This window comes from Mya arenaria, chromosome 3, assembly GCF_026914265.1.
Source record: "Mya arenaria isolate MELC-2E11 chromosome 3, ASM2691426v1".
Taxonomy (NCBI): domain Eukaryota; kingdom Metazoa; phylum Mollusca; class Bivalvia; order Myida; family Myidae; genus Mya; species Mya arenaria.
Genome location: NC_069124.1, coordinates 47,285,221 through 47,313,072, shown reverse-complemented (window position 1 = coordinate 47,313,072; position 27,852 = coordinate 47,285,221). Strand labels below are relative to the sequence as shown.

The following is a 27,852-nucleotide window of genomic DNA, read 5'->3' as shown; positions in this document are numbered from 1 at the left end:
ATGTTTTTTTTAGATATAGCCAAGATTATTTTTCACATGCCCACACTCAGTGTGTGTATACCACGTGATAAATGATGTCATATATGCAACGCCAGATGGCAACATTTTGCTTAAAGTGAAGACTTAAATCAAAGATAACTTTTCTTGTTCAACAGCTTTTTAAATGAAATAAAGGGCAGTCTACTTACAGAAGGTAAAAAATTCAGTTCTCTATATGCCTCTTAAAGAGCCCCGCATTTGTTTTATCACCTAAGTTTGATAAAGTCATTAGTTTCATCAAACACTTCGGCAAACCTGTTTCCAAAATTATGTTTTGACAGTGCTCCATCAGATGGCCGTATTATGAAAAGATTTGTCAAAAGTGTTTAAAGAAACTAAACTCTCAATCAAATTCTGGTAAAAGACCGAAGGTGGGGCTCTGTAAGCGGCATAGACTGCGCTATCTTTTATTTAAATGGTGAAGAAATAGTGAAGTTATCTTTGTTTAAAGTCTTTTTTTTTCAAATCCAAATATTGCCTTCAGACATAGCATTTATGACGCAATTTATCATGTGGTATACACAAACTGACACTGTCGCCTACAAGGAAATCCAGGCGGTGACACAATACAGAAACTCTTTTTTTTTCAACATTTGTCATACTTAAAACTAAGATTTTAGTATTTGAATTACATAGTCACCTATTTTTGTATTGGCAAATTAAGTAATACTTTGAACACATTAAAAAGATATGAACCTATATATTTCATATTGGCAACTTTCCTAATCTTTTTTGAGAATAACAAAATACTATCAAATGACATTTTAACTACTTAACTAAAGATTTGTATGTATATTCAGCGTACCAATATCTCATCCTGGGTCTAGACTTTTCTGTACCATCATTATAAGGTTGAGACTATATTTCAGTGAAACAAGTGTACTATGGACTAAATGTCAATGCTTGTCTGTTAGCTTCCAGTCAAACAAGGGGCATTACTGAACTAATAGAAGTCAAGAGTTATGGGTATTGCTGTAGATGTGCATATTGTCTCTGGGAACATGTGTACCAACTTTCATTTGAAAATCTTGAAACAGTTTTTGAGTAATGGACAAGGTTAAATTTCCGGAATGCTATGACACACATTTTACCTTTTTTATTAAAAAAACAGATGAGCTTAAGATCTGTATGTTAAAACAAGACATTCACTCACTTTTTAACCCATGCATTTAACATTCTCATTATAATGAAGTACCATTTATGAAACAATACTTGTCCTCTTTGTAGGATTTTTTTTTCAGAAGCTATTGAAGCAATTCACTAGAAAACCAAAACTGGTAGAAGTTTTCATTGTATGTATTCCAGAGGCTATTTTGTGCTGTTTTAATGTAAGACACCCTATGCACAGGGTACAGAAGGTAAAAAAATCAGTTCTCTATATGCTTATCAAATAATTTGCTCTTCCTGAACCAATTTCTGACCACTCTGCGTAAGAGAATGTGTTATTACATGAACATGTAATAAATTAATTCTGATTATTCATTATTTCCATGTATTTACAAATTACCAGTTTGTATACATATTTCTTAACATAGCCTTCCATCATCATATGAATCACAATTATGTTTTTCTGTTTTAGTAAGTAAAATAAAATAAAAGACAAACTTAAGAGTAGCTGAACAAATTTATTCTCTAGTAACAAAACATCAATAATCCAAATCAACATTAAATTCAATATGTAGAATTGTTAACCACAAAAAATTTAATTGCTTCAAAAACATGTACATGGCGTTTTAAACAAAACGTTTTTGGTTCATGCATTCAATTCACATTCAGTTCAATTAATTTATCAATGAAAAAAAAGAGTTATCAATTTGATTAAAATTGTAACATTTGCTATTTGTTGAAAGAAAATTTCCACAAGATACCTTGTCCATATACATGTATAATGATGTATATACAATGATGAAAGAATTAGTGTCAAACAGACTTAATCCTTTGCAAAACAAAATACAACAAGAGATGTTTGTCAAACATTATGCCCCCTGAGTGCCAAGTTGCCAGAAATATTTGGACAATTGAATGAAATATGCATGGACTGAAATGACAGCTGATTTGTCATTGGATGCATATGAGGCAGGTCATCTACTGGTCATACCTAATCTTCATGTCAAGTTTGATGACCATAGGTCCGGGAATTGTTGAGTTATCACTCGGACAAGCTTTGGTCTTCCAACAGACCGACCGACATGTGCAAAGCAATTATATAACCCCTCTGCTTCGAAGGGGGGCATAATTAAACTAGATGTTCACTGAAAACTGATACTTCAACTCATGCATTTAGTGACATATAAATTTCTACTGTCTACTATATAAGAAAATAAAATATGGACAATCAGAAAACCTTTTTTCAGCTTACAGTCACACTGACCTTGACCTTTGACCCACTGACCTCAAAATCAATAGGGTTCATCTGCTGGTCATGACCAATAAGCCTACCTAGTATGAGGTCCCTGGGTCAAAGCGTTCTCAAGTTATTGATCGGAAACCGTTTTTCATGTTAAGGTCACACTGACCTTGACCTTTGACCTCAAAATCAATAGGGTTCATCTGCTGGTCATGACCAATACACCTACCAAGTATGAGGTTCCTGGGTCAAAGCGTTCTCAAGTTATTGATCGGAAACCGTTTTTCATGTAAAGGTCACACTGACCTTGACCTTTGACCCACTGACCTCAAAATCAATAGGGTTCATCTGCTGGTCATGACCAATAAGCCTACCTAGTATGAGGTCCCTGGGTCAAAGCGTTCTCAAGTTATTGATCGGAAACCGTTTTTCATGTTAAGGTCACACTGACCTTGACCTTTGACCCACTGACCTCAAAATCAATAGGGTTCATCTGCTGGTCATGACCAATACACCTACCAAGTATGAGGTTCCTGGGTCAAAGCGTTCTCAAGTTATTGATCGGAAACCGTTTTTCATGTAAAGGTCACACTGACCTTGACCTTTGACCCACTGACCTCAAAATCAATAGGGTTCATCTGCTGGTGATGACCAATACACATACCAAGTATGAGGTCCCTCGGTCAAAGCGTTCTCAAGTTATTGATCGGAAACCATTTGGTATTCCGACCGACCGACCGACAGACAGACAGACAGACCGACCGACCGACCGACATGTGCAAAACAATATACCCCACTTTTTTCAAAAGGGGGCATAAATATAGCACTTCTGAACACTGCTGGCTGATCCAGTTGGTCTGATTTCCAACACAACAGAGGAATATTCACAAATGTCAGTACGGTATATGTCTCGTCAGGATTCTAACTTCTAAGTTCCGTAACCTCCTTCTTGGTCAGCTGGGAAAACCCACTGTAAAATGAGAGATTTTTTTCCTTAAATGTCTTTACCCGACAGTTTTGTGACTTGAAATTTTTAGGAATCAGTTAAAAACCTTTTTAATATGACTCAAGACTTTAATGAATATTTATTTGATAAACAAGAGCACTGCAGAACAAACTACAGCACTAAGTCTTGTCTGTGGCTTTTCATTAAAACAACGGACATAACTCAATTGTGACAGCCAGAGTTATGCCATACATGTGCATATTGTATCTAGCAACATGGGAACCAAGTTTTGTTTTTTGATATCTTAAACAGCTTTTTATTGTTATGTCTAAAGCTAAAAGCTGCACTCTCACAGATTTACAGTTTTGACCTTTTTTTATTTATTTTTGTCTCAGAATCAGCCGATTTTGGCATCAATGCCTTCAATTCAGTCATATAACATAACTCACGATAGAACAAACCTGAAATGTTTAGAAAACTACCGAACCCCCCCCCCCATTTTTCTTAAAGCGTTCATTACTCTTTTAGCCATAAAACATCTATTTGTGATCTTTAACATGAAAATTGGGATCTGCTCTTTTGTCAACAGTCTCATATCACTTGTTTCCAGATATTTACACAAAAATTTACTCATTCAAAGACGAAAAATAAAAATAAAAGTCAAATCAATCAATCTGTGAAAGTGCAGCTTTAAGTTTTAAAAATTGAATGGGTATGACAATAACTTTTTCTTTTGAAAACAGACATTCAAATAAATATTCATGTTTCATTCGAAAAGTATCTAGATTCACCATTGACTGGAACAAAATACCTCTAGCAAGTCATAAAGTTAACTCTCTCAGACATATCTTCTGTAGATACTTACTACTGGTTCTTGGCAACTTTGAAAAAGTAGTCCACATAGTCTGATCTGCCAAGTAGTTCCACAAAATCCTCGTCATGGGTGATCACGACGAGCTGGAAGTTCTTCTGGTGACGACGTCCCTTGATGATGCTTAAATATAAATATGCAATCAATAAACAACTGAAGAACTGATTTAAAACTTCCATGATAACATTCCATCAGAAACAAGATCTTTACTAGCAAGTGCTGGGGGTATGCTTCAAACCATTTATTATTTCCTAAGAATCAGGGCTGATAAAATTGTGAAATTTCAATTGGTCCGGGTCTGTCGATTTGGGTCGTGTGATGGCCAAACAAGGTTTGATATATATGGGTATCTTTTACTAACTTGGCTTATTGGACTGAAATTGTAAAAAACATTTTTTTTAGCCATTTTCAGTTACTGAAATCGGTCCGGTCTGGTCAAAATCAGTCAAAACTGGTAAATTGTCAGATTTTATCAGCCCTGATAAGAATTATTTAAACATGAGAAGGCAACAGTACTACAGGTTAAAAACATAGAGTCACAAACATCTTATTCCTTATCCTAAAAGATGTTGTTTTTTTCAGTGTCAGACTTGTTACCTGTTACCATGAATATAATTTACCAATGAAACTAGCTGCTGTATACTGGACAATTCTTGTATACATGAAATGCAAAGAGGGTACAGTTCCAAACCAGTATTTTAGTAAATCACAGAATAGTTGAAGCTTAAACAGGTAAGACCTACTCTACAAGAGCCCCAGCCAGACTCTCAATGTTTTCCCGGTCTAGGTTGGTGGTCGGCTCATCCAGCGCCAGAATGCCACAGTTCAGACAGAATGTCTCCGCCAAAGCAAGACGGATCAGCAATGAAGCCAACACCTACAGGATGAAATTTCATTGATAACATTCTCAATAGACAGCATATCAGTTATTCAAGGAATTCAATAGCACTGTCCAATCACAGAATGAACATGACACGAAGGGGGGCGTAGCTCCAGCTGGTCACTTGTCAGAGCTCTTTGGTATGAGATTGTTAAGCATTCCATTGTCATACATATTAATGTGCTGTAATTTATTGAAGACCTATAACCCATTTTATTGGTCAATTAAATGGAATACTAATATCCTAGCATTATAGTACCACATACAGTCCTTACCTTTTGTCCAGCACTGCAGCGCCCCCTCATGTCTATGACGACGCCTCCTGGTTTGATCAGCACCACGCGGTAGTTGTATGTCTTACGAGTCCTTATGGATGTAGTAGAATCATCCTCGTCTGAACGGATCTCTATAGTCTCTATGTCTGAAAAGTTAGTTTGTTTTATGATAAATATGTTGGGTTAATTGTTGGTAAAAGCTTTCAATGTTGGTGCCCTCACAAATTGTTGAGTTCCTTCAATTTGTTATTCAATTATCTCAGCAGCTACTTTGTTCAGGTACATGTAAGGTCAGAAGCAACTCAGCGCAAGTACAGATTTGGTCAGCAGGTACTATGTCATGTACATTCAGCAGGAACTATGTTATGTACATTCAGCAGCTACTATGTTATGTACATTCAGCAGCTACTATGTTATGTACATTCAGCAGCTACTATGTCATGTACATTCAGCAGCTACTATGTTATGTACATTCAGCAGGAACTACGTTCTGTACATTCACCAGCTTCTATGTTATGTACATTCAGCAGCTACTATGTTATGTACATTCAGCAGGAACTATGTCATGTACATTCAGCAGGTACTATGTTATGTACATTCAGCAGCTACTATGTTATGTACATTCAGCAGGAACTATGTTATGTACATTCAGCAGGTACTATGTTATGTACATTCAGCAGGAACTATGTTATGTACATTCAGCAGGTACTATGTTATGTACATTCAGCAGCTACTATGCTATGTACATTCAGCAGCTACTATGTTATGTACATTCACCAGCTTCTATATTATGTACATTCAGCAGCTACTATGTTATGTACATTCAGCAGCTACTATGTTATGTACATTCAGCAGGAACTATGTTATGTACATTCAGCAGGAACTATGTTATGTACATTCAGCAGCTACTATGTTATGTACATTCAGCAGCTACTATGTTATGTACATTCAGCAGGTACTATGTTATGTACATTCAGCAGCTACTATGTTATGTACATTCAACAGGTACTATGTTATGTACATTCAGCAGGTACTATGTTATGTATATTCAGCAGCTACTATGTTGTGTACATTCAGCAGGTACTATGTTATGTATATTCAGCAGGTACTATGTTATGTACATTCAGCAGGTACTATGTTATGTACATTCAACAGGTACTATGTTATGTACATTCAGCAGGTACTATGTTATGTACATTCAGCAGGTACTATGTTATGTACATTCAGCAGGTACTATGTTATGTACATTCAGCAGCTACTATGTTATGTACATTCAGCAGCTACTATGTTATGTACATTCAGCAGGTACTATGTTATGTACATTCAGCAGCTACTATGTTATGTACATTCAGCAGCTACTATGTTATGTACATTCAGCAAGAACTATGTTATGTACATTCAGCAGGAACTATGTTATGTACATTCAGCAGGTACTATGTTATGTACATTCAGCAGCTACTATGTTATGTACATTTAGCAGGTACTATGTTATGTACATTCAGCAGCTACTATGGTATGTACACTCAGCAGCTACTATGTTATCAACATTCAGCAGCTACTATGTTATGTACATTCAGCAGGAACTATGTTATGTACATCCAGCAGGAACTATGTTATGTACATTTAGCAGGTACTATGTTATGTACATCCAGCAGGTACTATGTTATGTACATTCAGCAGGAACTATGTTATGTACATTCAGCAGGTACTATGTTATGTACATTCAGCAGGAACTATGTTATGTACATTCAGCAGCTACTATGTTATGTACATTCAGCAGGTACTATGTTATGTACATTCAGCAGGCACTATGTTATGTACATTCAGCAGCTACAATGTTATGTACGTACAGCAGCTACTATGTTATGTACATTCAGCCAGTACTATGTTATGTACATTCAGCAGGTACTATGTTATGTTTATTCAGCAGCTACTATGTTATGTACATTCAACAGGTACTATGTTATGTACATTCAGCAGGTACTATGTTATGTACATTCAGCAGCTACTATGTTATGTATATTCAACAGGTACTATGTTATGTACATTCAGCAGGTACTATGTTATGTACATTCAGCAGGTACTATGTTATGTATATTCAACAGGTACTATGTTATGTACATTCAGCAGGTACTATGTTATGTACATTCAGCAGGTACTATGTTATGTACATTCAGCAGGTACTATGTTATGTATATTCAACAGGTACTATGTTATGTACATTCAGCAGGTACTATGTTATGTACATTCAGCAGGTACTATGTTATGTACATTCAGCAGGTACTATGTTATGTATATTCAACAGGTACTATGTTATGTACATTCAGCAGGAACTATGTTATGTACATTCAGCAGCTACTATGTTATGTACGTACAGCAGCTACTATGTTATGTACATTCAGCCAGTACTATGTTATGTACATTCAGCAGGTACTATGTTATGTATATTCAGCAGCTACTATGTTATGTACATTCAACAGGTACTATGTTATGTACATTCAGCAGGTACTATGTTATGTACATTCACCAGCTACTATGTTATGTACATTCAACAGGTACTATGTTATGTATATTCAGCCAGTACTATGTTATGTACATTCAGCAGGTACTATGTTATGTACATTCAGCAGGTACTATGTTATGTATATTCAACAGGTACTATGTTATGTACATTCAGCAGGAACTATGTTATGTACATTCAGCAGCTACTATGTTATGTACATTCAGCAAGTACTATGTTATGTACATTCAGCAGGTACTATGTTATGTACATTCAGCAGGTACTATGTTATGTACATTCAGCAGGTACTATGTTATGTACATTCAGCAGGTACTATGTTATGTACATTCAGCAGCTACTATGTTATGTACATTCAGCAGCTACTATGTTATGTACATTCAGCAGCTACTATGTTATGTACATTCAGCAGGTACTATGTTATGTACATTCAGCAGGAACTTTATTATGTACATTCAGCAGCTACTATGTTATGTACATTCAGCAGCTACTATGTTATGTACATTCAGCAAGAACTATGTTATGTACATTCAGCAGGAACTATGTTATGTACATTCAGCAGCTACTATGTTATGTACATTCAACAGGTACTATGTTATGTACATTCAGCAGGTACTATGGTATGTACATTCAGCAGCTACTATGTTATGTACGTACAGCAGCTACTATGTTATGTACATTCAGCCAGTACTATGTTATGTACATTCAGCAGGTACTATGTTATGTTTATTCAGCAGCTACTATGTTATGTACATTCAACAGGTACTATGTTATGTACATTCAGCAGGTACTATGTTATGTACATTCAGCAGCTACTATGTTATGTATATTCAACAGGTACTATGTTATGTACATTCAGCAGGTACTATGTTATGTACATTCAGCAGGTACTATGTTATGTATATTCAACAGGTACTATGTTATGTACATTCAGCAGGTACTATGTTATGTACATTCAGCAGGTACTATGTTATGTACATTCAGCAGGTACTATGTTATGTATATTCAACAGGTACTATGTTATGTACATTCAGCAGGTACTATGTTATGTACATTCAGCAGGTACTATGTTATGTACATTCAGCAGGTACTATGTTATGTATATTCAACAGGTACTATGTTATGTACATTCAGCAGGAACTATGTTATGTACATTCAGCAGCTACTATGTTATGTACGTACAGCAGCTACTATGTTATGTACATTCAGCCAGTACTATGTTATGTACATTCAGCAGGTACTATGTTATGTATATTCAGCAGCTACTATGTTATGTACATTCAACAGGTACTATGTTATGTACATTCAGCAGGTACTATGTTATGTACATTCACCAGCTACTATGTTATGTACATTCAACAGGTACTATGTTATGTATATTCAGCCAGTACTATGTTATGTACATTCAGCAGGAACTATGTTATGTACATTCAGCAGCTACTATGTTATGTACGTACAGCAGCTACTATGTTATGTACATTCAGCCAGTACTATGTTATGTACATTCAGCAGGTACTATGTTATGTATATTCAGCAGCTACTATGTTATGTACATTCAACAGGTACTATGTTATGTACATTCAGCAGGTACTATGTTATGTACATTCACCAGCTACTATGTTATGTACATTCAACAGGTACTATGTTATGTATATTCAGCCAGTACTATGTTATGTACATTCAGCAGGTACTATGTTATGTACATTCAGCAGGTACTATGTTATGTATATTCAACAGGTACTATGTTATGTACATTCAGCAGGAACTATGTTATGTACATTCAGCAGCTACTATGTTATGTACATTCAGCAGGTACTATGTTATGTACATTCAGCAGGTACTATGTTATGTACATTCAGCAGGTACTATGTTATGTACATTCAGCAGGTACTATGTTATGTACATTCAGCAGGTACTATGTTATGTATATTCAGCAGCTACTATGTTATGTACATTCAGCAGCTACTATGTTATGTACATTCAGCAGCTACTATGTTATGTACATTCAGCAGGTACTATGTTATGTACATTCAGCAGGAACTATATTATGTACATTCAGCAGCTACTATGTTATGTACATTCAGCAGCTACTATGTTATGTACATTCAGCAAGAACTATGTTATGTACATTCAGCAGGAACTATGTTATGTACATTCAGCAGCTACTATGTTATGTACATTCAACAGGTACTATGTTATGTACATTCAGCAGGTACTATGTTATGTACATTTAGCAGCTACTATGTTATGTACATTCAACAGGTACTATGTTATGTACATTCAGCAGGTACTATGTTATGTACATTCAGCAGGTACTATGGTATGTACATTCAGCAGCTACTATGTTATGTACATTCAGCAGCTACTATGGTATGTACATTCAGCAGCTACTATGTTATGTACATTCAGCAGCTACTATGTTATGTACATTCAGCAGGAACTATGTTATGTACATCCAGCAGGAACTATGTTATGTACATTTAGCAGGTACTATGTTATGTACATTCAGCAGGTACTATGTTATGTACATTCAGCAGGAACTATGTTATGTACATTCAGCAGGTACTATGTTATGTACATTCAGCAGGAACTATGTTATGTACATTTAGCAGGTACTATGTTATGTACATTCAGCAGGTACTATGTTATGTACATTCAGCAGGAACTATGTTATGTACATTCAGCAGCTACTATGTTATGTACGTACAGCAGCTACTATGTTATGTACATTCAGCCAGTACTATGTTATGTACATTCAGCAGGTACTATGTTATGTACATTCAGCAGGAACTATGTTATGTACATTCAGCAGCTACTATGTTATGTACATTCAGCAGCTCCTATGTTATGTACATTCAGCAGGAACTATGTTATGTACATTCAGCAGCTACTATGTTATGTACATTCAGCAGCTACTATGTTATGTACATTCAACAGGAACTATGTTATGTACATCCAGCAGCTACTATGTTATGTACATTAAGCAGGTACTATGTTATGTACGTTCAGCAGCTACTATGTTATGTACATTAAGCAGGTACTATGTTATGTATATTCAGCAGCTACTATGTTCCGATACATGTACAGTCAGAAGCAACTGAGCTCTGGTACGTATGTTATGTACATTCAGCAGGAACTATGTTATGTACATTCAGCAGGTACTATGTTATGTACATTCACCAGCTACTATGTTATGTACATTCAACAGGTACTATGTTATGTACATTCAGCAGCTACTATGTTATGTACATTCAGCAGCTACTATGTTATGTACATTCAGCAGCTACTATGTTATGTACATTCAGCAGCTACTATGTTATGTACATTCAGCAGCTACTATGTTATGTACATTCGGCAGCTACTTTGTTATGTACATTCAGCAGGAACTATGTTATGCACATTCACCAGCTTCTATGTTATGTACATTCAGCAGCTACTATGTTATGTACATTCAGCAGCTACTATGTTATGTACATTCAGCAGGAACTATGTTATGTACATCCAGCAGCTACTATGTTATGTACATTAAGCAGGTACTATGTTATGTACGTTCAGCAGCTACTATGTTCCGATACATGTACAGTCAGAAGCAACTGAGCTCTGATACACAAATGTTCAGCAACAACTATGTTCAGGTACATGTACATTCAGCAGCTACTATGTTATGTACATTCAGCAGCTACTATGTCATGTACATTCAGCAGGTACTATGTTATGTATATTCAGCAGGTACTATGTTATGTACATTCAGCAGGTACTATGTTATGTATATTCAGCAGCTACTATGTTATGTACATTCAACAGCTACTATGTTATGTACATTCAGCAGCTACTATGTTATGTACATTCGGCAGCTACTTTGTTATGTACATTCAGCAGGAACTATGTTATGTACATTCACCAGCTTCTATGTTATGTACATTCAGCAGGCACTATGTTATGTACATTCAGCAGGTACTATGTTATGTACATTTAGCAGCTACTATGTTATGTACGTACAACAGCTACCATGTTATGTACATTAAGCAGCTACTATGTTATGTACATTCAGCAGGTACTATGTTATGTATATTCAGCAGCTACTATGTTCCGATACATGTACAGTCAGAAGCAACTGAGCTCTGGTACACAAATGTTCAGCAACAACTATGTTCAGGTACATGTACATTCAGCAGCTACTATGTTATGTACATTCGGCAGCTACTTTGTTATGTACATTCAGCAGGAACTATGTTATGTACATTCACCAGCTTCTATGTTATGTACATTCAGCAGGCACTATGTTATGTACATTCAGCAGGTACTATGTTATGTACATTCAGCAGCTACTATGTTATGTACGTACAACAGCTACTATGTTATGTACATTAAGCAGCTACTATGTTATGTACATTCAGCAGGAACTATGTTATGTACATTCAGCAGCTACTATGTTATGTACATTAAGCAGCTACTATGTCATGTACATTTAGCAGGTACTATGTTATGTACATTCAGCAGGTACTATGTTATGTACATTCAGCAGCTACTATGTTATGTACATTCAGCAGCTACTATGTTATGTACATTCAACAGCTACTATGTTATGTACATTCAGCAGCTACTATGTTATGTACATTCGGCAGCTACTTTGTTATGTACATTCAGCAGGAACTATGTTATGTACATTCACCAGCTTCTATGTTATGTACATTCAGCAGGCACTATGTTATGTACATTCAGCAGGTACTATGTTATGTACATTCAGCAGCTACTATGTTATGTACGTACAACAGCTACTATGTTATGTACATTAAGCAGCTACTATGTTATGTACATTCAGCAGGTACTATGTTATGTACGTTCAGCAGCTACTATGTTCCGATACATGTACAGTCAGAAGCAACTGAGCTCTGGTACACAAATGTTCAGCAACAACTATGTTCAGGTACATGTACATTCAGCAGGTACTATGTTATGTACATTCAGCAGCTGCTATGTTATGTACATTCAGCAGCTACTATGTTATGTACATTCAGCAGCTACAATGTTATGTACATTCAGCAGCTACAATGTTATGTACATTCAGCAGCTACTATGTTATGTACATTCAGCAGCTACTATGTTATGTACATTCAGCCGGTACTATGTTATGTACATTCAGCAGTAACTATGTTATGTACATTCAGCAGGAACTATGTTATGTACATTCAGCAGCTACTATATAATGTTCATTCAGCAGGAACTATGTTATGTACATTCAGCAACTATGTTATGTACATTCAGCAGCTACTATGTTATGTACATTCAGCAGCTACTATGTTATGTACATTCAGCAGCTACAATGTTATGTACATTCAGCAGCTACTATGTTATGTACATTCAGCAGCTACTATGTTATGTACATTCAGCAGGAACTATGTTATGTACATTCAGCAGCTACTATGTTATATACAATTAAGAGCCACTTTACACAGGAACATATACAGTCAGAAGCAACTCAACTCAGGTACACATATGGTCAGCCACTCAGGTTTAAGTTTCTGCAATGCAACATTAGAATGCTGTCTACAACATTAAGGCTATCAAAACGACTTCATCCTTTTCCTCTAAATGCATATTAAATTACCATTTCCCTTGTACGTATTTCTCCAGAGTTCACGGATGATTTTGTTGATTTCCTCCATCTTTACATTGTGGTAGTTCATGATCGCCCTGAAATATGTGATGAGAAAGATATCATAGCTTGATGTTATCATGAGCTAACTCATAGCTTGATGATACCATGAGCTAATTCATAGCATGCGAATACCATAACTCAAAGCTTGCAGATATCATGAGCTAACTCATAGCTTGCCAATACCTTGAGCTAACTCATAACTTGCCAATACCATGAGCCAACTCATAACTTGCCAATATCATGAGCTAACTCATAGCTTGCTGATGCCATGAGCTAACTCATAGATTGCACATACCATGTGCTAACTCAAAGCTTGCCAATCCCATGAGCTAACTCTAAGCTTGCTGATACAATGAGCTAACTCAAAGCTTGCCAATCCCATAAGCTAACTCATAACTTGCCAATATCATGAGCTAACTCATAGCTTGCTGATACCATGAGCTAACTCATAGCTTGCCAATACCATGAGCCAACTCATAATTTGCCGATATAATGAGCTAACTCATAGCTTGTTGATACCATGAGCTAACTCGTAACTTGCCAATACCATGAGCTAGTTCATAGCTTGCCGATACCATGAGCTAACTCATAGCTTGTTGATAGCATGAGCTAACTAATAGCATGCAGATATCATGAGCTAACACATAGCTTGCTGATACCATGAGCTAACTCAAAGCTTGCCAATCCCTTGAGGTAACTGATAGCTTGCTGATACCATGAGCTAACTCATAGCTTACCAATACCATGAGCTAGTTCATAGCTTGCTGATACCATGAGCTAACTCATAGCTTGTTGATAGCATGAGCTAACTAATAGCATGCAGATATCATGAGCTAACACATAGCTTGCTGATACCATGAGCTGACTAATAGCTTGCCAATACCATGAGCTAACTCATAGCTAGTCAATTCACTATGACTACTCAGCACACTCAACTTTATAACATGTGCATATCAGCATCATAAGATTTTTTTACAAATAATTTCATTCAACAATTATTCAGATACAATTTATTTACCTTCAATAAACACAATGAACAGATTCCGGTGGCCATTTCATAACGAATCCTATGGGCAATTTCATACCAGGGAGATTTTTAACAGCAGTATTGCAGTTTTAGATTCCTAGGTACACAATTGTTCCCAGGATTCTTGTTGAACAGTCACTGGACCCTATACAGCCCCTGGACCATACACAACCCCTGGACCCTACTCAGCCCCTGGACCCTACCCAGCTCCTGGACCCTACCCAGCCTCTGGACTCTACACAGCTCCTGGACCCTACCCAGCCTCTGGATTCTCCACAACCCTTGGACCCTACCAAGTCCCTGGAACCTACACAGCCCCTGGATCCTTCACAGCCCCTGGATCTTACCCAGCCTTTGGATCCTACACAACCCCTGGACCCTACCCAGTCCCTGGAGCCTACAAATCCCCTGGAACCTACCCAGGCCCTGGATCCTACCCAGGCCCTGGACCCTACACAGCCCCTGGACACTACCCAGAGGAAAACAAATCATCCCACTTACTTATCTAAAGCCTTGTAGTATTTCTCCAGGTCAGTATTTGCCAGCTCTGTAGTCTGAAAAATAAAATGTCTAACAATAGTTGATATACTTCAGAAGGCAGTTGGAGGCTAAATTACTTAACCTTGTACAGTGAAATCAATGTGTTAAACATTTGTTCAAAATTGTTTTTAAAACCTTTCTTAATTGAAAGAGTTGTCGAGTGGTCATGAATATCTTATCTGTGATCCTTAAGTGTGACCTTGAACTTGATGATAGGTTGCTGAGACATTATTCGATTAAGTATAGTTGAAAACCTTCCATTGGTTGTAGACATATCTGACTTTCAACCCCTAATGTGACCTTGACATTTAAGGTAGGTGGCTAGGACATGTACTCTGCATGTCAGCTTGATGGAGTGAATATTTCAGCTAAGTTATTTTGAAATCCTTCTATCATTTGACAATTTATTGGGCAGACGTGAGATGCAGGGGTCAAATCCTTAACCTTGTACATTGACCCTGACCTTGCACAGTTCCATTATGAGTTCTGCACATTGCATTGATTAGTAGAACATGTGACCAAAGTTTTATGAAGATACTTACATGGATATAGGAGACATGGAGCTGACACCAAAATGTTATAGAATGAGAGACAAAAGAACACAGGACATTTCTATCTACCTCAATTTCTTGAGTGAATAATAATCAATACTCCTTGAGGGTAACATGGTGTAAAGGTTTCGATTTTAACTTTCATCTAAGCAGTGGGGTGTTTAAACCCTAGAAAGAGGCACTTTATCACAGCCTCTTTCCATAAGCACTGGTTTTTACCAAGGTTTTATATCAGTCCACCTGTCTGAACTATTTGGCTAAAATAGATCAGATTTAACTACCAAATATCATTTTTAATATGTTGAAAGTCACTAATTAAAATCATCCTATGCCAATGGCTACAAGACATGTACACCAGCGCCACGTACCCGAAGGTCAATCATCTTGTTCCTGTACTTCTCCACAGCCCCACGGTACATGTCAGACTGCAGCTCCCTCTTGGAGGCTCGGATCTGGTTCTCCAGCTCGGTCTGACGTCCCTCCGCAGTGTGCCTCTACATGAATATATCTTTGACAATATTTTAAATATGTTATGGTCAACCCTCTTTCTTATATTAATGTCTCCCTGGCCTACGGAGCAGGAGGTTGTGGGTTTGATCCCTAGCCAGTTCAAACCAAAAGACTTTGAAAGATGGTACAAGAAGCTCCCTTGCCTGTGGCTCAGCATTTAAAGGGAAAGGTTGAAAAAGTGTTGTATTCAGTACTGGCTTAACCCAGGTAAGGACCCTGTTAGAAATAAGTGGTTGCACTTTCACGGTTTATACTTGACCGCAGTATAAAAGTATATATATGTAGGTATGGTAACACAAGATTTCCCATCTATAAACCAGAATTCCATGATCAATTACTTCAAGAGGGTTTCATATCAGCAGCATATATTTCCACTGCTGTTTAATTCTATAAAAACTCCTTTAAACACTTCAATAGCAAAGTAACTATCAAGCTGTCTTTTTATATCAAAATTTGAGCACAACCTTTGTTAATGCCCAATATTTATTTCATTTTACAGTAATTCATGAAAGATATTCATGCAATTAAGTACAATATGATATAAATATGACGAGGAAAAAAATGAAATTAAACAAGCCATTTAATTACTTGCATAAAAAAGATTCAGGGTAAATAAAATTGAGAATGAAGCAAAAATGCCTTTTCCTAGTCTCTCTTTTGTAACTTTTAACCAACTATAAATCAATATGTTCATTAATCAGGCCCCCACCTGCTTGGTGAGGTCTTGAAGTTTGCTCTCGAGTTTTCTCCGTTCCTGATCGAGATATGCAACATCGATGTCCCCTAGTTTTTCCTCTAGCTCAGCAATCTTGACCCTTATCTCCCGAGACTCTCGCTGCTTCGCCCGCAATATCAGGTTGTTCTTTAAGTCCTGCTCGCGCAGCTACAAGACAGTTTAATCCATAATAAAACATCTATAGATATTGTGCAAAACAGAAGTTTGAACATATGTAAAGAAGTTCACTTTTTATTCAAATCAGCTGATCAGATGAAATGAAAGCCCATTAATACAAGTTACATTCTAACAGTGATCTTCAAGATTCAGTCAAAATAAGAGTTATTTAATATATACAGTCATTGGGCTGATTGTTCAAAACTTTGTTAAAGTTAACAACAATGATAACAGCATCGTTCTTAACTTTGAAAAGTGAAATATTTTATGATGTGCTTATATGACTGCATTAAACAAGTACAGCTGAAATTGTTTTCTCAAATATTGTGTGAAATACTGCAGATAAAAGGTGTATGCATTCAACTTCCAGAGCAGTAAAGCTAACAACAATGACTTAAACACTGCTGTTAGCTTTAAGAAACCTCTGAACAAAATTAAACCTTCTAACAGACATCACATGTTTAATATTCACTCTAAAAAATTAAGCAGTTCCAACCTTTTGTGTGGCAAGGTCCTTGCGTAACTTATCAATGTTTCCAGCTATATCTCGCTGTTCCTCCTCCATCTGCTGTTGACTTTGCTCCAACTTATTCTTCTTCCCTCGACTCTCCTCAAGTTTTCCTGCTCGTCCAGACTGGTTGTAACTGTGAAGAGAGACCAAAACAGCTAACCAAAATATCATACACTAGTTTAGGACAACATATCTATGAAGTGTCATGGTCCTCAGTCAAATCCTTTTAAAGTAATTGCACAACCAAATATTTTCAAATAACACCAACTGTGACCTTGACCTACTGACTTCAAAAAGAAAAGGGTCATCTACTTGTCAAGTACAATATACCACTGAAGTTTGATTGACCTAGGTCAACCTGTTGTCTGTTGATTGTTTGGACAAAGAGTGAGACTTTGACCAACAGACCCTAAAACAACCAGTACATTGATCATAGACCTACTGAACCAAAATAAAAGATCTATTTATCTACTAGGCAAACACAAGATACTCTATGAAAATCCATGATCCTAAGTCAAACCTTTTCATAATATTATAGATATAAATCTTCAAAACATTTTTCGCCATACCCATGACCTTGAAATGATTATCTTCCACTGGATATGTGCAAGCTATCAGTAAAGTTCCATGGTCCTAGGTCAAACCGTTGTCTATTTATTGTTGGCACTTATTAAAACACTTGCTAGCCTGGGACTTTGATAGCTGACCTGCTGACCTCAAATACAGGGATAATCCACTTGTAAAGGGCAACCTTCTGGTACTGTATCATTGTCAAACCAGTCTTAAACTATTGTGCTAAAATGACATGGCTTACTAATATACCATCCATTAGACAGATCCACATTTGCAAGCCTACATGCACCTCTTCTTCAAAGGGATCATTAAAGAGCAATTTTAGGAATTTCAATGGCATTTTCATAATGATTAGAAAATGAAACAGAAACTAAATAAATTAAAAAGTATAAAGCCAAAAAAAGACCTGCGTATTTTACCGTCTTTTTTCCCCTGATTTCCAACTATGTTTTTCTTCCAGAAAATTGACATTTACGGCTAAACCCTGGCTAAACAGTTCATATTGACAATTATTTTGAAGCAATATATATACCTTTTGATTTCATGATTGATATTCCTCACTTCTGTAGCATGTCCTTTCACAACTTCAACCTGAAATATCAACATTGTCAATACTTTAATTTCATACTTTTCCTAATTATAAAAACATGTGCAAATCACTTTGAGGTTTCTGTCAATTACCTCTATTTACCAAAAGGCAGCTATTAAGGCATCTATTAAGGGTGGGAGTGGTCAAGAGGTTCTGAGTTTGATCCCCTCCAGGGGTACTTTCTCATGGCCTCTCAAAAAGAACACAGTACTGGTTTCTGCTCAGAAAATGGACTCGAGACTGATCCTTTAAGCTAACGGCTTTCTTCACAATCGAGCTAAAATGAATTAGTATAAACCAAAAGGCAGCTATTCTTAATACATAACTTAACATTACTAGATTGATCAGAGTAGACTTTTCACATAAGCCCAGGTTCAAATTGAATCCAGCACTCTTTGGTATAAGAAGCATGTGCACTAACCACTGCACTTACTGGAAATCTTCCAACTTGATATTTCCCCACTTGCAAAGTTACTCATAATTGATGCATGTGATTTATGTTATCGTGAACTTATTCTACAACCAAACAGTCCACGTACCTCAGCCTTCGACGCTTCAATCTTTTCTTCCTTCTCTCTCACAACCTCTTCCTTGTCCTTCGTCATGTTGTTGATCTTGCTCTGGAAATAATGATTGATATTATATAAATATCAGATGCCATGGATTCCATACAATGATAACCTGAAAACAATTGTCAACCGAATTAACAATATATGCTATCATTCTTCATGGCATCTGATATTATTTTTAAAATTGTAGAGTTTGACTGGACAGGGAGTCAAATTATCATATCAACTATAAAGTGCATAAATTTGTCCATCTTTATTTTGAGGTCATATGATAAAATGTTTCTGGTTGACATAAATTAACTTAATAAGGCAAAGTCACGTGAGCTTTAATAACACAACTTCTCATATGAGTGGAGTAAAGGAACCAAGATTCTAGCTTATGGTAGGCAATCAAGTGAATGTGTGTACTCCTAACAAAATCTTCACAATTTCTTTTCTTGTTTCTTTTCGGAATTGTTAGTTCATGGGAACCCATTTCTTTTATAGAACAAACATTACATACAATATATAGAAATAGCTCCACACAATTAAGCAATTCTATGCTTACCTGTAATGGTCTCAGCTTTTCATTGGAATCCTAAAACCATAAAGAGTCAATTAGTTATTCAATCATCAATTCATTACCGTATCAATCAATCCAGTATTATAATAGCTTGCGAAGGTTTTTATTGATAAGAGTACTATAGTTTTCAAATCTTCCATTTACACACTGCACAAACATCAATATCCTCACCTTAATCTCCTGTTGAAGGTTCCCATCCTCGAGAGCGATGTTCGCCTTGTCCTCCTCAAGCTTATGTTGCTCCTGCAGGTCACGTTCAATGGTCAGCTTCTCCTCACGCAGGCCCGTGATCCCACCCCGCAAGCTCTGTACACTGTCCTGGTGATCCGTCAACTTACCTCGCTTGAAGTCAATCTGCTTCAATAAGCCGTCCCTAGAGAATGGGCAGAATGAGAATCATTAACACCCAAAGGAACATTCACAGAAGACTCATTTTTTATTCGGGATGTGTACATGTCCTGGTGATTCATCACCTTTCCAGGCTTAAAGCTGCAATTTCACAGATTTAACTTTTTGACAACTTTTTTATTTTTTGTATTTGAAAGAGCCAATATTTGCCAAAATCCATGGAAACCAGTTATATAAGACTGCTGACAAAAATTAGATTGCAGATTGTTGTATTTAAGTTCAAAAATTGATGTTTTATGGCATTTTTTCTTAAACTGTAAGTAATGGTTTAAGCAATTAAACATTAATTTTCAAACAGAAATATGAAAATCTATATAAGAGAATATGATTTTTTCTCAGCAATCTTTTATCATTGGTTTCCAGATATTTACGCAAAAATTGGCTCTTTCCAAAACAAACAAAAAAAAGTTGTAAAAATAGTATATCTGTGAGAGTGCAGCTTTAAGGTGATGCTAATTCAGTAGGTCGTCCTTTTGAGTGTGAGGGGATGGGAGGGGGATTTGTGATGTAATTGGCAGTGTTTTTTCAGACTTCTCTTGCTGTATTTCTGGTTTAGTTTTGTGAGCTAAGAGAGGTAACTCTTATTAAAATTGTAAAACATGTAACACAATATTAACTGCCCTTAAACAAGGCTAAAGCACCTTTAAGTTAGCACAAAAATAACATTACTACTTCCCTATAAAGTAATGGATGTACATACACTTTTATCTGCAGTTCCTCCTTTTCATCTATCACCATCTGTAGAGTCCTGCCTGACCCTGAAAATATATGCAAATGAGCCAATGGGTCAAGTATAGAAAAGAGGGAAGTAAATGGTCAATATGCTGTACACAAGTTTCATTACTTCAAATATTACAGAGTTAAGATTTCATTATAATCAATGTCTTACAGGACGTTTGGGTCAATCAAGCTTGAAATACATGTCGGGAAAAAACATGAATGTGATAAGTTCCAGTGTGAATTGACCATTTTTGCCACAATAAACACTGTAATATGTACCAAAGAAATATAAATATGCCTTCAAGCCCTGTCCCCTTGAAAAGAAGGGAAAAATAGGAGTTTTTCATGACACAAGTAGAAAAAAAGAAGGATCTGTTTTGTTACAATATTCAATGATATAGTAAATCTTTAATAAAAATAAGCTTTGTATGACAATTAAGAGTGGTTGAAACTTTTATAGCAAATATGCCAACTGTCAGCTCAGTATTGTTTGAATCCACAGAAACTTTGCTTTATGACCTAACGAGATAATCATTAAAAAAATATCGAATACAAAGATCACTGACCATAGACTAAACAGCAGGAGTAAGCCAGAAAACCAAGTTGCGATTAGCGACATATTCAGTGATTTTCTTCTCCAAAGTCTACCAGTTTGCCCTGGTACCTACAGGGCTTTTTCTATAGTACCCACGGGTTTTCAACATTCTAATAAATTATGTGATGTGAAGTTTTTAATTAATTTAACTTGGAATTCATTGAATTTCATCACATTCAGAGATCAGTATGAAATATTATCTGTCATGATTTATTGCAATAGATATTTACACCCCAAGGATCGATATTTCAGCCATTTTGGGTCTTTTAAAGGGAAAATAAACTAGTATTAAATCATTTCCTATTTTGCAGGAGACTAGACAGCTTTTTCTTTAAACTGTAAAATTTCCCAATTTCGGCATTTTCACGACGCAAAATTTCCCAAAATGTCTAGGGTCTTTTTCCCAAAATGGGCAGAAAAAGCCCTGGTACCTGTCAATCAACACAAAATACAGTGAATCAGACGGAATGTTTACCCAAGGAGGACAGTTTAGTGACCTGTATTGTGAATTTCTCGCTTACCTGAGAGTTTAGAGGCCTAGATGGCAATTTTCTCCTCTAAGCCAACCAGTTCGCCCTGGTACCTGTTAATCATCACCAAATACAGGGAACAAGACAGAATGCTTACCTGAGGAGGAAAGTTTAGAGGCCTGAATGGTGATTTTCTTCTCCAAGTCTACCAGTTCGCCCTGGTACCTGTCAATCATCACAACATCAGGTTGGGCCTCCTTCGCCATCTGGACATCACCTGCTTCTATGTCAAGTGCCTCTTCAATCTTAAGGGGAAATAACTGCAGGTTTACATATCCCATTGGTTAGCACCAGACTAATGAACCCATTTTAACAATTGATAAGCATATCACCAAACAAGCGAATCCAGCTCAAATGTTCCTACAAAATTTCCAATCTATTAATACAAATTATAGTCTAGAAACATGTTTAATAAAATGGTGAGAGTAGTCTCGTGGTATGCGTGTCTGTCTGTCACTCAAGAGGTTAGGGTATTGATCACCACCAAGGGAACTCGTGGCCTCTAAAAAAAAGGACATCAGAACTGGTTTCTACACAGGAAACAGGCTCTTCAGTGCATCTATAAGCATTCAGCTTCCATCAAAATCGAGCTAAACAAATTATTTCTATATGCCTGGAAAACTACTAAATACAGAAAATATTATGTTATACAGTATAATGGCTCCTTAAACACATTTGCTTTAGGAAAAAGATGCAATTGCCATAACAACTCAAAGTTGCAATGAAATTTAAATGTATGGTAGCACCCAGACCTCTACGAGTTGGTCCCTTAATTTTTGTGACTCGTCCTGGCACGACTTGAGGGATTTCTTCAGCTGTGGAAGCTCCTCTTTCTCCACTTTCTCAATCTGCAACATTCATGTACATTAGGTTATTCATAAAAGACATTTAAAAAGTTATGTGGTTAGGGTTACATCTTGTTAAGAAGAAGTGTTTTTCATTTATTACTCTTGATGTCAGAACCTTATTTTCATCACTGGAGAATAGGGTTAAAATTATTTTTAGTTTAAATCTTAAAAGTTTTTTATATACATATTAAAACAAACCTTAACAAGAGCTGTCACAGTATGTGACGAATGCACCCGAATGTGACATTGACCTACGAACAAGGTCAGTACATGAAAAGTTGATCTTGCCTTTAAGTGTCAAATACATATGGCAAGTTATTTTAAATTGCCTCTGAACATAAAAAAATACCACCCATACTTGACAACCTACACTGTTATGTCCTTATATTCAGAATTCCCTTGTGAATAAACACTTAGTGTATCTTTCACCTTAGAGGTAGGGACATGGGTCTTGCACACGACACGTTGTCTTCGTATGTGGAACACATGTAGCAAGTGATTTTAAAATCTGTCCATACAAGGGAAAGTAACAGCCCTGACACGACAACCTATACTCTATGTCCTTATATGCAGCACTCCATTGTGAATAAACACTAAGTGTGACCTTGACCTTTGAGGTAGGGACACGGGTCTTGCACGCGACACGTCGTCTAGGTATGTGGAACACATGTGTCAAGTTTTTTTTAAAATCTGTCCATACAAGGGAAAGTTACAGCCCGGATACGACAACCTATACTCTATGTCCTTATATGCAGCACTCCATTGTGAATAAACACTATGTGTGACCTTGACCTTTGAGGCAGGGACACGGGTCTTGCACGCGACACGTCGTCTTGGTATGTGGTACACATGTGGCAAGCTATTTTAAAATCTGTCCATACAAGAGAAAGTTACAGCCCGGACACGACAACCTATACTAGTGTGACCTTGACCTTTGAGGTAGGGACACGGGTTTTGCACGCGACACGTCGTCTTGGTATGTGGAACACATTTGGCAAGTTATTTTAAAATCTGTCCATACAAGGGAAAGTTACAGCCCGGACACGACAACCTATACTCTATGTCCTAATATGCAGCACTCTATTGTAAATAAACTCTAAGTGTGACCTTGACCTTTGAGGTAGAAACACAGGTTTTGCACGCGACACGTCGTCTTGGTATGTGGAACACATTTGGCAAGTTATTTTAAAATCTGTCCATACAAGGGAAAATTACAGCCCGGACACGACAACCTATACTCTATGTCCTTATATGCAGCACTCCATTGTAAATAAACACTAAGTGTGACCTTGACCTTTGAGGTAGGGACACGGGTCTTGCACGCGACACGTCGTCTTGTTATGTGGAACACATGTGGCAGGTTATTTTAAAATCTGTCCATACAAGAGAAAGTTACAGCCCGGACACGACAACCTACACTCTATGTCCTTATATGCAGCACTCCATTGTGAATAAATACTAAGTGTGACCTTGACCTTTGAGGTAGGGACACGGGTCTTGCACGCGACACGTCGTCTTGGTATGTGGAACACATGTGGCAAGTTTTTTTAAAATCTGTCCATACAAGGGAAAGTTACAGCCCGGACACGACAACCTATACTCTATGTCCTTATATGCAGCACTCCATTGTAAATAAACTCTAAGTGTGACCTTGACCTTTGAGGTAGGGACACGGGTTTTGCACGTGACATGTCGTCTTGGTATGTGGAACACATTTGGCAAGTTATTTTAAAATCTGTCCATACAAGGGAAAGTTACAGCCCGGACACGACAACCTATACTCTATGTCCTAATATGCAGCACTCTATTGTAAATAAACACTAAGTGTGACCTTGACCTTTGAGGTAGGGACACGGGTCTTGCACGCGACACGTTGTCTAGGTATGTGGAACACATGTGTCAAGTTTTTTTTAAAATCTGTCCATACAAGGGAAAGTTACAGCCCGGATACGACAACCTATACTCTATGTCCTTATATGCAGCACTCCATTGTGAATAAACACTATGTGTGACCTTGACCTTTGAGGCAGGGACACGGGTCTTGCACGCGACACGTCGTCTTGGTATGTGGTACACATGTGGCAAGCTATTTTAAAATCTGTCCATACAAGAGAAAGTTACAGCCCGGACACGACAACCTATACTAGTGTGACCTTGACCTTTGAGGTAGGGACACGGGTTTTGCACGCGACACGTCGTCTTGGTATGTGGAACACATTTGGCAAGTTATTTTAAAATCTGTCCATACAAGGGAAAGTTACAGCCCGGACACGACAACCTATACTCTATGTCCTAATATGCAGCACTCTATTGTAAATAAACTCTAAGTGTGACCTTGACCTTTGAGGTAGAAACACAGGTTTTGCACGCGACACGTCGTCTTGGTATGTGGAACACATTTGGCAAGTTATTTTAAAATCTGTCCATACAAGGGAAAATTACAGCCCGGACACGACAACCTATACTCTATGTCCTTATATGCAGCACTCCATTGTAAATAAACACTAAGTGTGACCTTGACCTTTGAGGTAGGGACACGGGTCTTGCACGCGACACGTCGTCTTGTTATGTGGAACACATGTGGCAGGTTATTTTAAAATCTGTCCATACAAGAGAAAGTTACAGCCCGGACACGACAACCTACACTCTATGTCCTTATATGCAGCACTCCATTGTGAATAAATACTAAGTGTGACCTTGACCTTTGAGGTAGGGACACGGGTCTTGCACGCGACACGTCGTCTTGGTATGTGGAACACATGTGGCAAGTTTTTTTAAAATCTGTCCATACAAGGGAAAGTTACAGCCCGGACACGACAACCTATACTCTATGTCCTTATATGCAGCACTCCATTGTAAATAAACTCTAAGTGTGACCTTGACCTTTGAGGTAGGGACACGGGTTTTGCACGTGACATGTCGTCTTGGTATGTGGAACACATTTGGCAAGTTATTTTAAAATCTGTCCATACAAGGGAAAGTTACAGCCCGGACACGACAACCTATACTCTATGTCCTAATATGCAGCACTCTATTGTAAATAAACACTAAGTGTGACCTTGACCTTTGAGGTAGGGACACGGGTCTTGCACGCGACACGTTGTCTTGGTATGTGGAACACATGTGGCAAGTTATTTTAAAATCTGTCCATACAAGGGAAAGTTACAGAGCCGGACGGACGGACGGACGGACGGTGCGATTTTAATATGCCCACCTTTGGGGGCATAAAAAATGAGATTTTTTGAATATATTTATAGGTTTAAGCCATAAATGCATTTTCCTTGACTGGTGTTAGCCATAAATACATTTTGCTTGACTGGTTTAAGCCATACATACATTTTGCTTGACTGGTTTAAGCCATACATACTTTTAGCTTGACTGGTTTAAGCCATACATACATTTTGCTTGACTGGTTTAAGCCATACATACTTTTAGCTTGACTGGTTTAAGCCATACATACATTTTGCTTGACTGGTTTAAGCCATACATACATTTTGCTTGACTGGTTTTAGCCATACATACATTTTGCTCGACTGGTTTTAGCCATACATACATTTTGCTTGACAGGTTTAAGCCATACAAACATTTAGCTTGACTGGTTTAAGCCATACATACATTTTGCTTGACTGGTTTTAGCCATACATACATTTTGACTTGACTGGTTTAAGCCATACAAACATTTAGCTTGACTGGTTTAAGACATAAATACATTTTGCTTCACTGGTTTAAGCCATACAAACATTTAGCTCGACTGATTTAAGACATACATAGTTTAAGCCATACAAACATTTAGCTCGACTGATTTAAGACATACATACATTTTCCCTGACTGGTTAAGCCATACATACATTTTCCTTGACTGGTTTAAGCTGATTGATCTGGTCATATTTTTCTTGAAACTCTTCCATTTCTTGTGTGGCTTTCTCCAGTTTCCCAGGAACCTTCCTCAGGTTCTCCTTGATCTGCAATAACACAAGATAAGTTGTACTGCTATAGGTGATCATGTAAGCACAGAGTAGAGTGACAAATCAGTCATATGACAGAAAGGATAATTCTGGTTGAAGGTAATGAATCTAAATCTAACCAAATTTCTGCTCACACTGACCTTCATAATGACCTAAGTGACTAAACCCACACAGTCAGCAATCTGAATCTCGTTATAGACCATACCACTTTGTCAATTTCAAACATCAATACTTGGCCTTTTCAACATAAACCTCAACCAATCAGAACCCATGCTATATTATTCTGATTATTCTACAGAATACACAATAGAAAATAGGCTAGCAAAATTTCAGATTTCATGAATATTCATATTCATATTTCCATATCCCTTGAGTTGTGTCTCAGGTCTCCAATCAAATGTCCAGATTTCACCTCATTTATTATTCATGAGATTTCTGCATTAATTTACCTGAAGTATTCCATGAAGTTATATGTTAATGATAAACTGGGTACTGAGGACGCATTAACCTTTACCCTGCTACTATTTGCCGCTGCCACACTCACCTCAGCAACTAGGTCTCGGACCTCCTGGGTGGAATCAAATCCCCTGTGACACAGGGGACAACAGGGGCTTTCCTTCTGTAGGTCTGCTGTGTATTTTTTGAAGAAATGTTCAGCACCCAACAGGGAACCACGCTGGCTGCAAGGTTGAGATATAACAACATGAGGTTAAAACGAAAGTTCCAAGATGCAGAAATGTTCATCTTATTAACTGGCCTTGATGTGGTAGAGAAATACATGAAATTTACACATACCATTCAGCAGACATTTGTAAAAAAAAAATTTGATCAGTTGTCGCCAGTCTATTTTTTGGCTAGTTGACTCTTTGAAAACAATTTGATTGGTTAGTAGTTATTATTGGATGATTATTGACCAATCAATAAACA

The 27,852-nt window shown here is 37.2% G+C and overlaps 1 protein-coding gene across 6 annotated transcripts in view; it reads right to left on the bottom strand.

The window, feature by feature from the left end:
- Positions 1 to 1,644: 1,644 nt before the first annotated feature.
- LOC128227061 (DNA repair protein RAD50-like) overlaps positions 1,645 to 27,852 on the bottom strand; it is a 50,506-nt gene continuing 24,298 nt past the window's right edge. For 4 of the 6 annotated variants that reach the window (XM_052937258.1, XM_052937256.1, XM_052937257.1 and 1 more), the window contains 18 exons: positions 27,470 to 27,605; positions 26,809 to 26,922; positions 22,865 to 22,960; positions 22,210 to 22,357; positions 20,968 to 21,025; positions 20,031 to 20,232; positions 19,845 to 19,874; positions 19,268 to 19,348; positions 18,672 to 18,730; positions 17,552 to 17,699; positions 16,873 to 17,046; positions 16,022 to 16,147; positions 15,064 to 15,116; positions 13,485 to 13,570; positions 5,359 to 5,504; positions 4,947 to 5,080; positions 4,198 to 4,326; positions 1,645 to 3,356 (listed from right to left, as the gene is read on the bottom strand). In XM_052937258.1, the coding sequence (XP_052793218.1) occupies positions 3,308 to 3,356; positions 4,198 to 4,326; positions 4,947 to 5,080; positions 5,359 to 5,504; positions 13,485 to 13,570; positions 15,064 to 15,116; positions 16,022 to 16,147; positions 16,873 to 17,046; positions 17,552 to 17,699; positions 18,672 to 18,730; positions 19,268 to 19,348; positions 19,845 to 19,874; positions 20,031 to 20,232; positions 20,968 to 21,025; positions 22,210 to 22,357; positions 22,865 to 22,960; positions 26,809 to 26,922; positions 27,470 to 27,605 (1,969 nt within the window). In that variant the 3' untranslated portion in view covers positions 1,645 to 3,307. Of the gene's footprint in view, positions 3,357 to 4,196; positions 4,327 to 4,946; positions 5,081 to 5,358; positions 5,505 to 13,484; positions 13,571 to 15,063; positions 15,117 to 16,021; positions 16,148 to 16,872; positions 17,047 to 17,551; positions 17,700 to 18,671; positions 18,731 to 19,267; positions 19,349 to 19,844; positions 19,875 to 20,030; positions 20,233 to 20,967; positions 21,026 to 22,209; positions 22,358 to 22,864; positions 22,961 to 26,808; positions 26,923 to 27,469; positions 27,606 to 27,852 lie in introns of those variants that run through there. The other 2 variants (XR_008259760.1, XM_052937259.1) reach the window with 2 other exon arrangements.